The sequence below is a fragment of the Canis aureus genome, chromosome 5 (genome assembly GCF_053574225.1).
Source record: "Canis aureus isolate CA01 chromosome 5, VMU_Caureus_v.1.0, whole genome shotgun sequence".
Taxonomy (NCBI): domain Eukaryota; kingdom Metazoa; phylum Chordata; class Mammalia; order Carnivora; family Canidae; genus Canis; species Canis aureus.
The window spans coordinates 21,872,227-21,887,275 of NC_135615.1; the positions used below are offsets into that span (position 1 = coordinate 21,872,227).

General features: G+C 37.3%; 1 protein-coding gene across 1 annotated transcript in view; it reads left to right on the top strand.

Annotated features, from left to right (window-relative positions):
* ITGA8 (integrin subunit alpha 8) overlaps positions 1 to 15,049 on the top strand; it is a 169,116-nt gene that overhangs the window by 105,425 nt on the left and 48,642 nt on the right. The window contains exons 20-23 of the mRNA XM_077897083.1: positions 909 to 1,056; positions 5,362 to 5,454; positions 8,689 to 8,768; positions 14,738 to 14,818. Coding sequence (XP_077753209.1) covers positions 909 to 1,056; positions 5,362 to 5,454; positions 8,689 to 8,768; positions 14,738 to 14,818 — 402 coding nt within the window. The remainder of the gene's footprint in view (positions 1 to 908; positions 1,057 to 5,361; positions 5,455 to 8,688; positions 8,769 to 14,737; positions 14,819 to 15,049) is intronic.

A 15,049-nucleotide genomic window follows, 5' to 3' on the forward strand; every position in this document is an offset into this window, starting at 1 on the left:
ATCAAAGTGCTTCCCAGTTGCCTCTAATGGAGAATCACCAGTCCAGCACTGGTAAGTGCACTGCATTTTATTATGGAAAGAAATGAGACCATGATGTAAAACATCCTCTGTGGGGGAAAAGGAGATTCATGCTCCTCACCCCCCAGCACACACCCCCAAGGCCTATCCCCCCATCAGTGCTTGGAATTGCTTGGCAACGTTGCAGGGGATTTTTTTCCCCCAAACTTCACAATTTAGCCAGTGTCCTAAGCAATAAGCTTTGACTAAGAGTCAAAGTGGCAAAAGTCATTTGCAAATGTTGGTTCAGTTTGAGGTTTGGAGAGAATTAAATTTCCTCAAAATCCTCAGTCAGCTATTTGAGATCTTATTTTTATTTTGCCTCTTTCTTCCCTCTTACCGTTCACTTGCCACGTGTGCACACATGCACGCACACACACACACACCATTCATTTCTAAACCATCTCCCTTCTCTCCCACCACTCCTCTTCTTCCTGCGGGGTGTGTGCAGTGATGTGGGGAGCTGCCTCCTTCTGGCTTGTGAGATAACTGTCAAATTTCCTGGAATTTTTGGTGGCAGATGGTTAAGTATGTCAGTAGCCTCCACAGTGGGAGGATTTACACCACTGGAATCAGCAAGTGCTACAAACTGGTACTCCCTTTTTTTTTTTTTTTTTTTTTTTTGAGAATACATTGTCAAATATTACCAGCACATCACTGGATGTTGTCCTGCCCTGCCCACACTGATGTGGTTCTCTGGGCTCTTCTCACCACCCTCTCATGGCAAACCATCTTCTTGTCCAAGCCTTATATTCCCACATCTTCCTTCTTTCCTCCCAAGTCTTTAAATAAAGTATCAGTGAATCCAGAGAAGTATGGCACCTAACACTCCTTTTAAACTGCATTTTTAGAGATAAGCATCAGGTCATCATTGGAGATGAAAACCATCTTACGCTCATAATCAATGCAAGAAATGAAGGAGAAGGTGCCTACGAAGCTGAACTCTTTGTGATGATACCAGAAGAGGCAGATTATGTTGGGATTGAACGCAGCAACAAGGTAATACCTTGCAAATTATTCAAAGTAGGAAAAGAGCTAGTTGTATATTTGAAGTTAAATTGATGTTAAGTAGAGCCATCTTAGCTGAGACTTTCTTCCCAAATAAAGGAGGACATAAAGGCACCTTTGGTAATCATAATAGCAATGAGCCAGGAAGGAGGAGGGGGGGGTGTCTTAAGCAGTGTTCATGTCTTTCTTGGCCATAGAGCAGATAAATTGGCCAAAGATTGAGAGCTGAAGCAAGGAAGAGAATACAGCTGGCTCAGAGGAGAAACTCACTAATGCCATCTATCAGCTTGATTCCCCTGCTAACTCCCACCCTCACAGGCCCTTTTCAAGCCTTTGTTTTTAGTTCCTTTAGGTCCCGGAAGGTCTGGTTTTCATTATTGCTTACGGAGGAAGCTTATGGACTCTGACCAGTCCCAGCTGAGCGCTGATAACAGCCTAGACAGGCACTGGAAAGGAAACACGTTCATTTTGCTTCCTTCGTGGTCCACCGTTTTGGGACCAGGACCAAGAAAAGCCAGGTCTTCGTCATTTGTCGGTTGGGCAGTGCCACCATTTATTAAACTGACACTGATGTTTTGTTTGTTTGTTTTTAATAATCTTTCCTTTCCTTATCAGACCATGAATCTTCCCACTCAGGGTATCCTTAGGTTCTGCTGTGTTTTTAATCACTTGGTCCAAAAAGCCATTATAAGTATATGGCAGGATAACGGAGAGAATCCCTTGTCTTCAGAAATGTACAGTCAAGGGTGGAGACCTAGCCTACCACTCTTTCCTGGCCATCACTGCACCTCACACAGAACCAGGCATAATGTTCTTTGAATGACTCAATACTCCAGTGAAAAATATTTCCTCTACAGAAATGTTAGCAAATTGTTGTGATGTTGTTATGTTATAGGCATTGAAAAACATAAGGAATATAAAATTCTCTACTCAAACCTCTAGTCTTGTGGTTTATGTTCTGGCTAAATTATCTTCTTAGTAAAAAAATAAATTCAGGTGAGTAATAATCGTGTATCTTTGACAGTCATAAAATCATGATTTCCTGTTGCAGAAATTTATAGAAAAGTATCACTATACACGCTCACATGCAAATACAATATAAACAAACAAAAAAAGTTCAAGTGTGTTATTTTAGAAAAAATTCCAAGGCTCCACTCATATTTTCACTTGATTCTTTCACGTCAGTCCACCCCTGACTTTGTTAAACAAAGCATCTATTCTAAAGTGTTCTTGTAGCAAAACATCCAGTGTACTGTTCGCTTTGTTGCATGGAAAATATGGGAGAACCTTTATCACTTCTATCTTTGGCTTTAAACCTCACAACAGACATTATCCATAATCTCAAAGAAGTCCTTAACTAATTTTCTTCCATCAGTTTTTCTTGGGCAGAGATGTAGCTCGGTCTTTGAATTTCACATGACGAAAGCCACGTTCTAATTTATTCTTTGTTTTGAAGCATTTTGAGGTTTGTGTACCTTTTTATTTAAACTCCGTTCAAGGTTTTTTTTTTTTTTAGACAATTCTCTCCGGGGGAAACATATTAGGATTATCTGATTGTAAATTTTGTTATTCTTTTGTTGAAAACATTCATCTTTTCGAAAATGTAGACGCTGACCTTCTCTTTCTCTGGAAACCTTCACTGAGCCAGACTTCATATTTCCCTTTGGTGGCTTTTTCTAAATTCTTCTAGGAATAAGGGCCAATGTGCTTTATATTATGATTATTATTGATATTATTACTGGTGTAAACAATTTATAATACAAAATTTACCATATTAGCCACTTTTTAAATGTGCAGTTCAGTGGCCCTAGGTACATTTGCACTGTTGTACAATATCCATCAATTGAAATGTGCTGGGTACTGCTCTGAGATCTTATGTGGATTCAATTTACTAATCCTCATAGCAGCCTTATAGAAAAACAGCAAGTCTATCAGTATCCCCACTCTATAGATACGGAGAAATTGAGTAACAGGCCCAAAGGTACACAACTATTATGTAGCAGAACCAAGACTCACACCTCCACTATTAGGTCTAATCCCATGCTCTTAACCACTGATCTACACTGCCTCCCAGAAGCTTTGACCTCACTTCCTTCAGGATGGCGTTTCTGGTGCTGAAATCTAGGTGCATGACCCCCTCTATCACTAAGACTCTCTCCTATCATAAAACTCAAACTGCACTGGTTATGTTTCCATTGCTTGTCACAATTGCTTGTGATGACTTTTTACAGTTGTTATGATCATCGGAAATTCGGTAAGGACAAGGAGTCTTTTTTATCAATGCCTGGTAAACAGCAGGTCCACAGTAAATATTTTTAGTGAATGAATAATATTTTAAGAGCTATAAATGGATTAGAGCAACAGTGTCCCTGGAGCAGCTAAGGAAAATAATCTAGAAATATCTAGAAAAACAATCATTGTTTCTCTCACTCACAGAAAGGAAATAAAGGTTAAAAAAAGAAAAAGGGTGGAGGAGGGAACTGGGGGAAAGAAAAGATCTTTGATTGATGTGAAAAAAGCTATTTCTAGAAAGCTGGAAAAAATGTACATATAACTTTTAACCTTTAGATAAGATAAAAATATTTACTATAGAAACTAAGTCCTTGAGTTATATTCAAAGGACTCATGGACATTTTTAAGAGCTTTTGCTGGTTCTTTTTTGCTGTTTTGAGGACTGAGTTAATAATTTGAACACAAAAGTTCTTTGTACGATTAGGGTTAGTAATAGATCCTTAAGATTTTAAATACATGCTAATTCTACCTTTCAGAAGAAAGAATGTTAACAGCTATTTGAAACTATGTTTCTTAGCTGCTTAGAATACTAACAGGTCACTGGGGTTATTTGGGGAGAGCATTATTAAATTGCCTCCAGATACCAGTCACTCACTCCTTTCTTATGAGTCTAAACAGACTTTTCAGTGGGGGTTGATTACAGGAGGGAGGATTTTATAGTTACTTGGGTTTCTATTTCATTTCAGACTCTTAGAAAGTAGGATGGGCTACTTCTTTTTATCTTCCATTTACTACTTTTTGCCCCACACTACTCCAGGCACTAAGAATAGAACAGACACACACACACAAAAAAAACCCTGTTCCTCTGAAGTTAATTTCCTCAAAGCATATGATTTACTTACAAAATTCTTCACCTGGATGTATTTGTCGTTTTCTTATTGGATCTTATTTTTTCTCAATGAAGTAGGAGGAATGGAATGGAGACTGGTTTCTGAAACTTTTACATGAAAAGTCACATTACTTCCTTTGAAATTTCAGTAGAGCCGACAGATGGACAAATGTTCCTCGTGTTCAGAGAACCCTCTTCCTCGGACCTCTCCTTGGGCAGAAATCCCCAAAAGGTTGCTCCTTTGTGAAAGTCTTCATGTTGCAAGCTTATCTCTGGGAATGAGAGTGACAGGTGGCACTTAGTGGCACTTAGTAAGTTAGAGGGAAATAATGGGTAACATTTGTAGCTATCACCAAAGGTGAAGCAGGGCCATACGGACATTATGTTTTGAAAAATGGAAAGGGGCTCAGGATGGAGAGCAAGGTGTGGATTTTAAAGCAGCTGGGAGTAGTGTGAAAACAAGAGATAGAGCTGGAACAGAGGGAAGGAGTTCAAAGATAAAGCTCCTTTACTTCTCATCTGGTGTAACCTTGAGAACTTGTCCAGGGCATAGTTCTAAGCACCTCTTCAAACTTGAGTTTGATACTTTCTAATGAGAATAAGATATAGGTAGAAGAAGGGAGACATGAAGCACGAGGTAAACATAAAAGTGTTCTCTTCCCATCTTAAGTGTTTAGAGGGTTGAACTAAGATTGGTCGTGTAATCTCAAAATGGGGCCATGGTGTGTAAAAATTTGTGTTCAGAGCAATTCTCTTGCAAAATACTCATTAAGTCGTATGATAGCTTCCACTAATACCTGTCATTTCAGTTTTTGCAAGAATAAATTTGTTCAGTGATATTTACTTATCTGTGATCTTCATGGCCCAAATTTAACAGTAGCAATAATAAAAATAATTCCTAAAATGTTCATTATTTCATGTATTAAGCATTTTCTTCCTCAGTGAAATGTACTAAGTATGTTGACTAAGCCAATTTCTTCCTATAATTAAACTTTGATTTTTTTTTTCTATCAAGTTTCTCTTCTGACTTAACGGTTACACATGAACTCTTGGGCACAGTTGCCCACACAGGTGTTTGAAATCAAGAGAAGCTTCCCGGCCCACACATCGCTTTTGGGACAGGATGTAACTTATTTGCCTACTGAGCTCCATGCTGGTGTTCTTTCCCATTGCAGGGGTTGCGACCACTGAGTTGTGAGTACGAGATGGAAAATATAACCAGGATGGTGGTGTGTGACCTTGGGAACCCTATGGTGGCTGGAACAAATGTAAGAGAAAACCAGAAGACCTTACTAAGTTCTAATTGAATTTTTAAGAGAGCTAATACAAAGCTCCCCAATTAGCACTCAACAATTTAGCACCTGGCAAGTGAAACAAATTAGGCAGGAAATTACCACAGTGGTGGATTTAGCATTATAGCATATCGAGAGTGAGGAATCTGAGGTTAAGAACACAAAAACACGAATACTTTCATATGCTTTTTTCTTTGACTTTACTCTTACATGTCTTTTAGGTGCTACAAATTTGTGAATTTCTTTTTGGTACAGGTTTTTTTCTTGGGATATTTTTTCTTTGAATTTCACTGCAATTTTTTTTGTAATCAGTAAATGACTTAAGAAATGACATCATTAAAGATTTTAGCAAAGGTGATTAAGCTTTTATTTTTGACATATTTCCCGTATGAATATCATTCACAGCATTTCATATTAAAATGTTACCATAATCCAGCTTTTGAGTCAGCTTTACCAGGTCTGTATTTTTCCATGCATTTTAATTGAAGAATAATAAAATTGTAGCAAGAAAAAGAAAGAGTTAATAATGATTTATAATGTGCTTCTGAGAGAATAAGGACATGTTCTTCCTCTCTTTTTCTTTGTTTCCAGATTTAGGAACTTTTCATTCAAGATTACTTGTGGACAATAAGTTTATTTTATTCAATAGCCATTTAAATACATATAGTAACTTCTTATAATAAATACCTCAATAAATATCTCCATAAATAAATATCTCAATAAATAGGTGACCAGGCACTCATTCCTTTTTCAGGTATTGAAAGTGTTAAATCTAAACCAGAGATCATCTAAGATCATTAATAACCAACAGTAATCTTGGAACAAAAATTGGCCACCAGTGATTCTCAAAGTGGAGGGTAAAAATGGCCATGTGGTCTTAACCACAAATGTGTTTATGTGACTGGATGTCAATCCACTTAACCAACAAATAATTTTTGGAAGTCAAGGAAGTAAATTGTTTGTATTCATTTATCTGTGAGGTCTATAGTGGAAGAAACCTAATAGCTTTCTTATCTCACCCCTTAATGCCCTTAAATACATCAAATTTTATTGCATTCTGTTTTGTTATAAAACATTTTGATTTATTTACTTCTTCATTTCGTACTTAAAAAAGTAATCCTCAGATTGTAGTAAAATTCCAAATGTAAGAGCAGTCCTAAATATTAAAAAACATCATAAATCACCAACACCATTTATTTCAGTCCCAACATTTTAAAAAATAGTTGTCAAGTGACTTTTTATTTTAATTTAACAAAACATTCAAGGTAATATTTAGATGTATTTCTTCTGATTTGTGAGGAGTTATGTCACTTTCATATACTATGTGCCAGTAGGATTCATAAAAATGTGTACAATCTCTCAATCAGGAAAACAAAAAAAGTAGTGGTTCCACAGAGGTTCTTTAGAATCAGTGCCCAGAGATCTGGTGTTTGATTCTAGTTGAAAACATATGGGTCTTTTATCAATATGAAATTGTCATATCTTTGTTGTGTCTTTGTCCCAAGCTAAATTGTTCTACAATGAAGACCAACATTAGCCAGGCTTCATCATAATATGGCAAGATCCCCATTACTAGAACTATGCAAATAACAGCACACTCTTTCACATTCTTTCAACCATTTGTATTGTGCCCCTTCTATATGCCTCATCCTAAGCTAGAGTCTCACAACCTCAAGATGAAAATATACAATCCCCATTCAATAAGAAACTTGAAATTAGCAACCTTAGAGGTTGAGTGATGGGAAGAGTAGCAAAGGAGAGACAGGGAAAGAGAAAATTTCTGCCTGACCTGGCCTGTGGGACCAGACAGTATGTTGCAGGAGGATCTCTTGTCCTGAGCTTTGAAGAATGAGTAGAACCTCTTCAAGTAGAAAAAGCAGGAAATGTTTAAACAGGTTTCCATAGAAGAGAGAAGTTTATGTGCAAAGTCCTGGAGGTCTGACCAAAAATCGTACATTGTTATTATTAAGGAATTCATTGTGGCTGCGGCATAAGGATGCATAGGTTTAATAATTAGACACTCCTGGGTTTAAATCCCAGCTTTGCCATTTTCAGTGTGATACTTTGGACAAGTCACATTGAAATGGGAGAATTTCTGTGTTTAGAAATGTTTGGAGCAGTGCAACGATATGATGTAAATAAAGCCACTAGGGCAGTACCTGGTGTGCAGCATAATCAGTAAGGGCTAGTAAAATGATGATGAGGGTTTACAATAAAAACAATGATTTATTATTGTTCGTGTTAACATGAGTTTTGAATCACTCATGATTTGATTTGATTCTCATAATATAGTGGTCAAGAAAACAGGTTCTGGAGTCAATTTGCAGGAATTTCCACTCCAACTCTACAATTCATTTGCTGTGCTCCTGGAGGAAGGCACTTGATCTCCCTAATCCTCAGATTACTCCTCAATTGTAAAATGTCAGCAATCATAATACCTACCTGTGGGGTGGTTGTCATGATTATGTGAGGCAAGACACATAAGACTTAGCACAGTACATGGGAGAGTAAGTCATATAATTACTTAGCTCTTGTTTTTACTTTCTTATTTATAGTATCATTGCATTTACTTTTCCCAAAGTTTTAAAAATCTGTACTCAAAAAAATAAGCTCAAGTATAAAACTTTGAAAAATAAAGAAAAGTGGAAAAAACAATCCCTACACTCATACCTTAACATAACCATAGGATGTTATTCTGATATATTTTCTTACAATATACCCTCACTCCTGTAATTTTTCCATCGATAAACTTTTAAAACAATAGGTGAAACACATTGTACATACAACTATGTAATCTGTTTCTTTATGGATCATCATTACAATGAAGCATTTTCCACATTTTGCATAGAATTCACAACCATGATTTCAATGGCTACCTAAATGTGCATCAAACACAAGCATTACAGTTTTCCAAATCAATCATCTCTCGTATATTTAGGTTGTTTTTAATTTAGTACATAGGAAGGTGGCCAGAGAAGAGTTCATACAGGGCTAAATGAAGGGAAGAAACCACAATGTAGAGGGACTTGAACTGTCTGGGCCCTGCAATCTTAGTTGCATGATTTCCTCCCAGCAACCCAGGGTGGAATCCGAGAAAAAGACAGCAAGCTAGGGTGGGGATTTGCAAGGATGACTTAAAGAGATTTTTATGCTGCGTATAAAGTCCCTCCCTGTAATAAACTTAGTGTCTTGTGATTTTTTTTCTTCTAGTATTCTCTGGGCCTCCGATTTGCAGTTCCACGTCTTGAGAAAACAAACATGAGCATTAACTTCGATCTCCAAATCAGAAGGTCAGATCTTTGAGTGCCTAAAATTATGGTCAGCTTTCAATATTAGAGAAATCCATAGTGAAACGAATGGCCACTCTCCAAGCTCCTTAACCTTTAAAGGTCTCCTGAAATTAGAACTCAGACTTTCACAGATCATTTTTCCTTTGTTCTCGTTATTTCAGTTTTGTTTTGTTTTGTTTTGTTTTAGAAAAGAGACCCATTATATGAGCCAAGTTATTTTAGTGAAATTTTGTTCTGGGTACCCTCCCACCCCCATTTACCTCCATTTGTCCTCATTCTGATTCACTTCCCTTCTCCCACTCTCACCAACACCTATACTACATTCCCACCTTGCTCTCAGCTGGTGGTCAGCTAATCCCTGAGGATAAAAATTTTTGCAAAAAACAAAATGGATTATGCATTCGCAATCTTGAAATCCAACTATTCAAGAAATAATGAGTCTCTGACAATTTCACTGTGAGCACTATGGCAGGAAGCTGGTGTGATCATATATTGGTTCAGAGCCTTCATTCAGGGCCTTTTCTGGTAACTACAAGCCAAAGCATGTAAGTAGCTGCCACTTTTTTCTAAGACCCTTTTCAGATAAAAGTGTAATTACTACTTCCCTGTCTATTCTGTTTAATACTCCATGGCTGAAAATAATACTTAGTGAGTGGGAAGACTTGTGGGGAACAGTGTACATGAAAGCCCAACTGTGGACTTCAGGCCATTAGCCAGTAATGGGATCAATTTAATGACTGCAGGCCAGTATTAAAAGAAAAAGGAGATTGAATAGAATGGAATGTATCAGAGTCCTTCCTGTTCGTGAAACAATTCAATTAGATAAATATAAATGTGTATAGTAAGACACCCTGTGAAATGTATATATATATTTTTTATAGTCTGCAATTTTAAAAGTTTGAACAACATTGGTATAAATAGCATATGCTCAGTGTGATGAACCCTTATTCTAACTATAACACAACTCTGAAGTCAGTCTCTACAATTTGGTTCTCAAATCCTAGTGTGCAGTGTGGCTTAATCTCTAAACTTACCTTCTGTCCTATAAGAAGTGATTGGAGAGTGCTTTGTGCAATGGATTACTTCTTAACAGCTACTTTGACTCAACGTTTAGGGTTTTTAAAAAATATATAAACTCTATAAGAATATAGCAGATTTTTTAAATGTACAACCTAGAAGTGCCTGGATGGCATAGTCAGTTAGGCTATCTTCGTTTTGGCTCAGGTCCTGATCTCAGGGTCATGAGATCAAGCCCTGAGTTGGGCTCCACACTCAGCATGGAGTCTGCTTGGGATTATCTCTCCCTCTCCCTCTGCCTCTCCCACTCATGCATTCTCTAAAATAAATAAATCGTTAAAAATTAAAAAAAAAATTTAATCTACAACCCATATCACAAGCCACACCCCCTAAATTTTATGATAGATTTCTAATAAGGAAGATTTTCTAACTTACCTTAGGTCTTATTCTGATCGTAATTAGGTCTTTTTTAAAAGTTTAACTTAATATTTTCTGCTAGAGATTTAAAAAATGTTTACCCTATTAGGGGTAAGATGCAGACAGAATGAATTCTATAATATCATTTTACCAAAAGCTTATTAAATCACTTCTTTGTATCTCTATAAATGTGTATTTTCCAGAAGTTTCAGGTAGTCCTAAATATTTTCATTTGAGAAATATTTGTAAGTTTTCAAAAAAAAAAAAAAAGAAAAGAAAAGAAAAGAAAAGAAAGTAAAGCACTCCAGTGAGGACCACCATCACTTCAGACAGTGGCCTAAAGTTTCCTTTTTCTCACCATCACTGTCTGTGACATTGGTCCTGCAATGGCATGAAGATATATCTGTCATGAAATTTAAAGCCTTTATTTAGAAAGAAAATCTGGTGCAAAGATGCAAAGCAAATTCCTTGACACATCCTTCTTACTTTTGATTGCAGTTACAGGTAATAGAATGAGTGTAACTAGTAGTTCATTCCAAGGAGCAAAGGATAACAAATGATGTCCTAAATGCCTTCTCCAAATCCATCCTGGAGATCATCATTCAAATAGTGAACTCAGCAATGAAGTATTAAATTTGATGGAAAATGGAAATGGTCACAATTCAACATCCCCCTTCATCTAAAAGAATGGACCATGATTATATTCCATCCTTACATGCTATAGCAACTCATGACTGTTTTAACATTAACCTGAAAAAAATATAAAAAGGCAGAAATGTAGAACTAGAGAGCATCCAGGAACATACATAAAGCATCAAATTCCAAAACCAGACATTTCAGAGATAAAGAGAATACTTTATCTTTCTATCTGTTTGAGAATACTTAACACTGAGGTAAGCATTAATCTACATGCTTTGCCTGGCCAACTCCAAAGACATAAATAAGTATTTAGTGGCTAGTTTGCATTCAATTTAAATGTGTTAAAACAAAGATAAATTAAACCAAGTGCTCTGAAGTCTAAATTCTTAAGCTTTTGACCACATTGACCTCTGTTATCCACATTTAATGCCCCTTTCCACAAACAGAACCCAACAGAGAAATGAGACCTTATATATTAATAAATTTAAAATATTTCATGTTACCAAATGTTTGCATTAAATGGTCTCTTCATGCCGTGGCTTTGTGTGACATGTAAACATTCTCTTCCCTGTGTGAAGTGGTTCTCAGATAGCAATTCCCACATACAAATAGGTCCTCATGATGTCACTGAAATTGCTTCCTTGGCAATGGTGAGATGAACACTGTATTTGCTGATGTGCCAAAGACCACAGAAGGCGCAGAGGGAATGTTAGAAAACTCAAACTGGGAAACAGTAAGGAAAAAGAAAAAAGCATTGAAGTGATAAGTAAAAAACATGTTTATCCTTGTGCATGACATAGGGTGTAGTCGTGGAGAGGAAATCCTTCATTCCTGCGTAGAACTAGCACCAATGATATAAATAGCTCAGTGTCCAAGCCAGTGATGGATGACTTGTTTGAACATAGCAGTGGTATTAGCAAGGGAGGTTTCCTTCCAGGAAAGAGGTCAAGGAAGCATCTAAGTTGTATATCAAGCCTGGTGCCTTTCTTACCAGGAGATGTTGTTGATACCAGTGGTTGATTGCAGTACCAAGTGTCATGGCAAGGCTGTGTGACAGAGGACGATTTTGTTTGTGAACCCGATCTAGTCTCCACGTCTGCCATTGCTCTCACTGTCAAATAGCCTCTGCAAGCTTCAGATGAGACTTCTGTCCAAAGACGATTTCAGTGCCTAACATCTATATACATTTTCAGGGTGTTGTGAGTAAAGTCAATTGTGTCATTTTAACCACATGGAAACAAAATGCAATGAAATTGTGGGACAGCTAAACTGAAACTTGTTTTTGTTTGTAATTTTTATATCTACTGCTGCAGAGCAGTGAGAACTAGAAAATTGAACCAAGTCTGGGTAAGGTGTGAAACAATGAGATTTCAATTTCTAAACTACAGAGTTTCCCATAATGCATTTGGAACTACACAGTATGCAACAAGTAGAATTACTTAATGACTCTTGCTGGTTAGTAATTCAGTAATTTAAAAAAAAAAACACACAACAAAAACCTTTTAGTTATATTCCCCAAATGAATGAGAACATACAATGTTTGTCCTTCTCCAATTGACTTACTTCACTCAGCATAATACCCTCCAGTTCCATCCACGTTGAAGCAAATGGTGGGTATTAAATAATAGTGAAAGGGAATATAAGGGAAGGGAGAAGAAATGTGTGGGAAATATCAGAAAGGGAGACAGAACATAAAGACTCCTAACTCTGGGAAACGAACTAGGGGTAGTGGAAGGGGAGGAGGGCAGGGGATGGGGGTGAATGGGTGACGGACACCGAGGGGGGCACCTGACGGGATGAGCACTGGGTGTTATTCTGTATGTTGGTAAATTGAACACCAATAAAAAATAAATTTATTATTTAAAAAAAAAAAAAAAACCTTTTCGTTGTCTGATTTTCCCCAGATGTGATGATAATAAAGCGGCCTGGAAACTGGGGTTTCCAGGGATGAACAAGTCCCCCTAGGCTCATCACAAGGCTAGCAGTGATGCCCCATTACAGGAAATGAGCCTGACATTGGCCTGTTTATATCTTTTATGTGTGTTTGCAGTTTAAGTGGCCTTATCAGTATATACAATCAGCCGAGACTTTTCAAAAGCATTGTGGGAACATTTCTGTCTCCTGCTTTGAAAGCAGACTCTTATCATCTCCTCTCTAGCCCCCACATTTGGAAAGCTTCAAAAGCTAGTCAGAACACATACCATTACCACCAGTGCAGTGTGAAAGCTTATCCATTGAATCTGCGTGAAAGACGATGATGAAAAGAGGAGGCTTTCTCTTCTAAATGAGACCTGGATATAAACATGACCCATCAGGGGTGGTGTGGCCACATCTGCTTGCTGAAAGCTGCATAATCTTTGGAATATGACGGTGACTCCAGTGAAATCACAAAAGGGTTATAAAGGCAACTGGCATTTGCATTCAAAGCTCAGCTACTGGCTGAACGTCTTGTGAGACCATGTTTCATTTTCCTTTACAGGATTGGGTGCTTCGCAGGTGCATTTTTTTTAAATTAAATTTCATATGTAGGTGCACCTGAGTGGTGGAGTCTCTTAAGCACCCAACTCTTGGTCATGATCACAGGGTTGTGAGATAGAGTCCCACCTCTGGCTCGGAGTTCAGCAGAGTCTGCTTGAGTTTCTCTTTCCCTCTCCCTCTGCCCTGCTGCATGCTCTCTCTCTCTCTCAAATAAATAAATCTCTTTTTAAAAATATTAAATTTCATATGTAATTACATTTGCTTGAGATAAAAGAACCAGCAGATTTAAAAATAATTTTGCCACTGTTCAAAGAAACATTATTAAACATGCACTTTCTATCTTGAGAATCTTTTTTAAAATTTAAATTCAATTAATTAACATACAATGTATTATTGATTTCAGAGGTAGAGGTCAGTGATTCACCATTCTTATGTAATATAATACCCAGTGTTCATTACATCACATGACCTCCTTAATATTTATCAGTTACCTCATTTCCTCCTATCTTTCTTTTTTTTTAAAGAGCTTATTTATTTACTCATGGAGATGCAGAGAGAGGCAGAGACATAGGCAGAGGGAGAAGCAGGCTCCCTGCAGGGATCCCGATGCAGGACTCGATCCTGGGACTCCAGGATCATGACCAGTGCCAAAGGCAGACGCTCAACCACTGAGCCAACCCAGGTGTCCCTTCCTATCTTGAGATCTTGATGCACTTGATAACGTCTGTGTCATGTCCTAACTGCCTTGATGTGAGCTGCCCAAATTCCTGGGGTCTTGCTTCTTCCCACCATTGGCAATGCTTCTAATTCACTCCCAGCCCCCCCCCCACCCTCATCAGCCAGTGAACATGCAATAAATGTACACTTATTTTAATACTACTTCAGGAATAAACCACAAGGAGGGTAAATTTGCTGCCAAAACAATGTATGGTATAATGAATTCCAGAGCCAAATGCAAAAGCTTTTTCCATTATGTGCTGCTCTTGGATTATTTATCCAAGTTCTCTTCTTTATGAGCATGGAGAATCAGGAAGGAGTGACTTCCTTTCCCATTTAATGGACAATGAACATGATGCATAGAGAAGTTCAGAAACGTGTCCAAGGAAGAGGTTGGCAAATGAACTCGGCTCACTGCCTTCTTGGTTGAGCCATTGAAACAAAGAAGTGTTTAAGCTTTTCTAGTCTGCTGTGTTTTCAAAATAAGATATCTTCTTAGGGAAAGTCATTACATTACTTTCACTCATAGAGAATCTTAGCATTTCCATTTTCAAATGGTTACAGTTTTGTAGAATGGATATGCCATTGTTTTCTGAATGATTGTATTGGTAGCGTTTGTTGTTCAATATATAGAATGTTATGATTGTATATTGTATCATGTCTGAAAAATACATGCAAATCATATTGTCACTGTGTTGTAGTTCCAACAAGGACAACCCAGACAGCAATTTTGTGAGCCTGCAAATCAACATCACTGCTGTAGCTCAAGTAGAAATAAGAGGGTAAGTAATAATCAAGACATTGTAGTTGTTATACTATAATACCATACTAATACTATAATAGCTTTAGTTCTGGAAAAAAAAAACTAGTAAAAACTATATGAAATTTTCCTAACACATTAGCGATCACAATTCACTTTAGTTATAAATTTCCATTATTTTCTATCCACCATTAGACTTCCATTGAAAACTAGAGCAAACTACATTTGGTATCAACTTAAAGGATATCAAAAT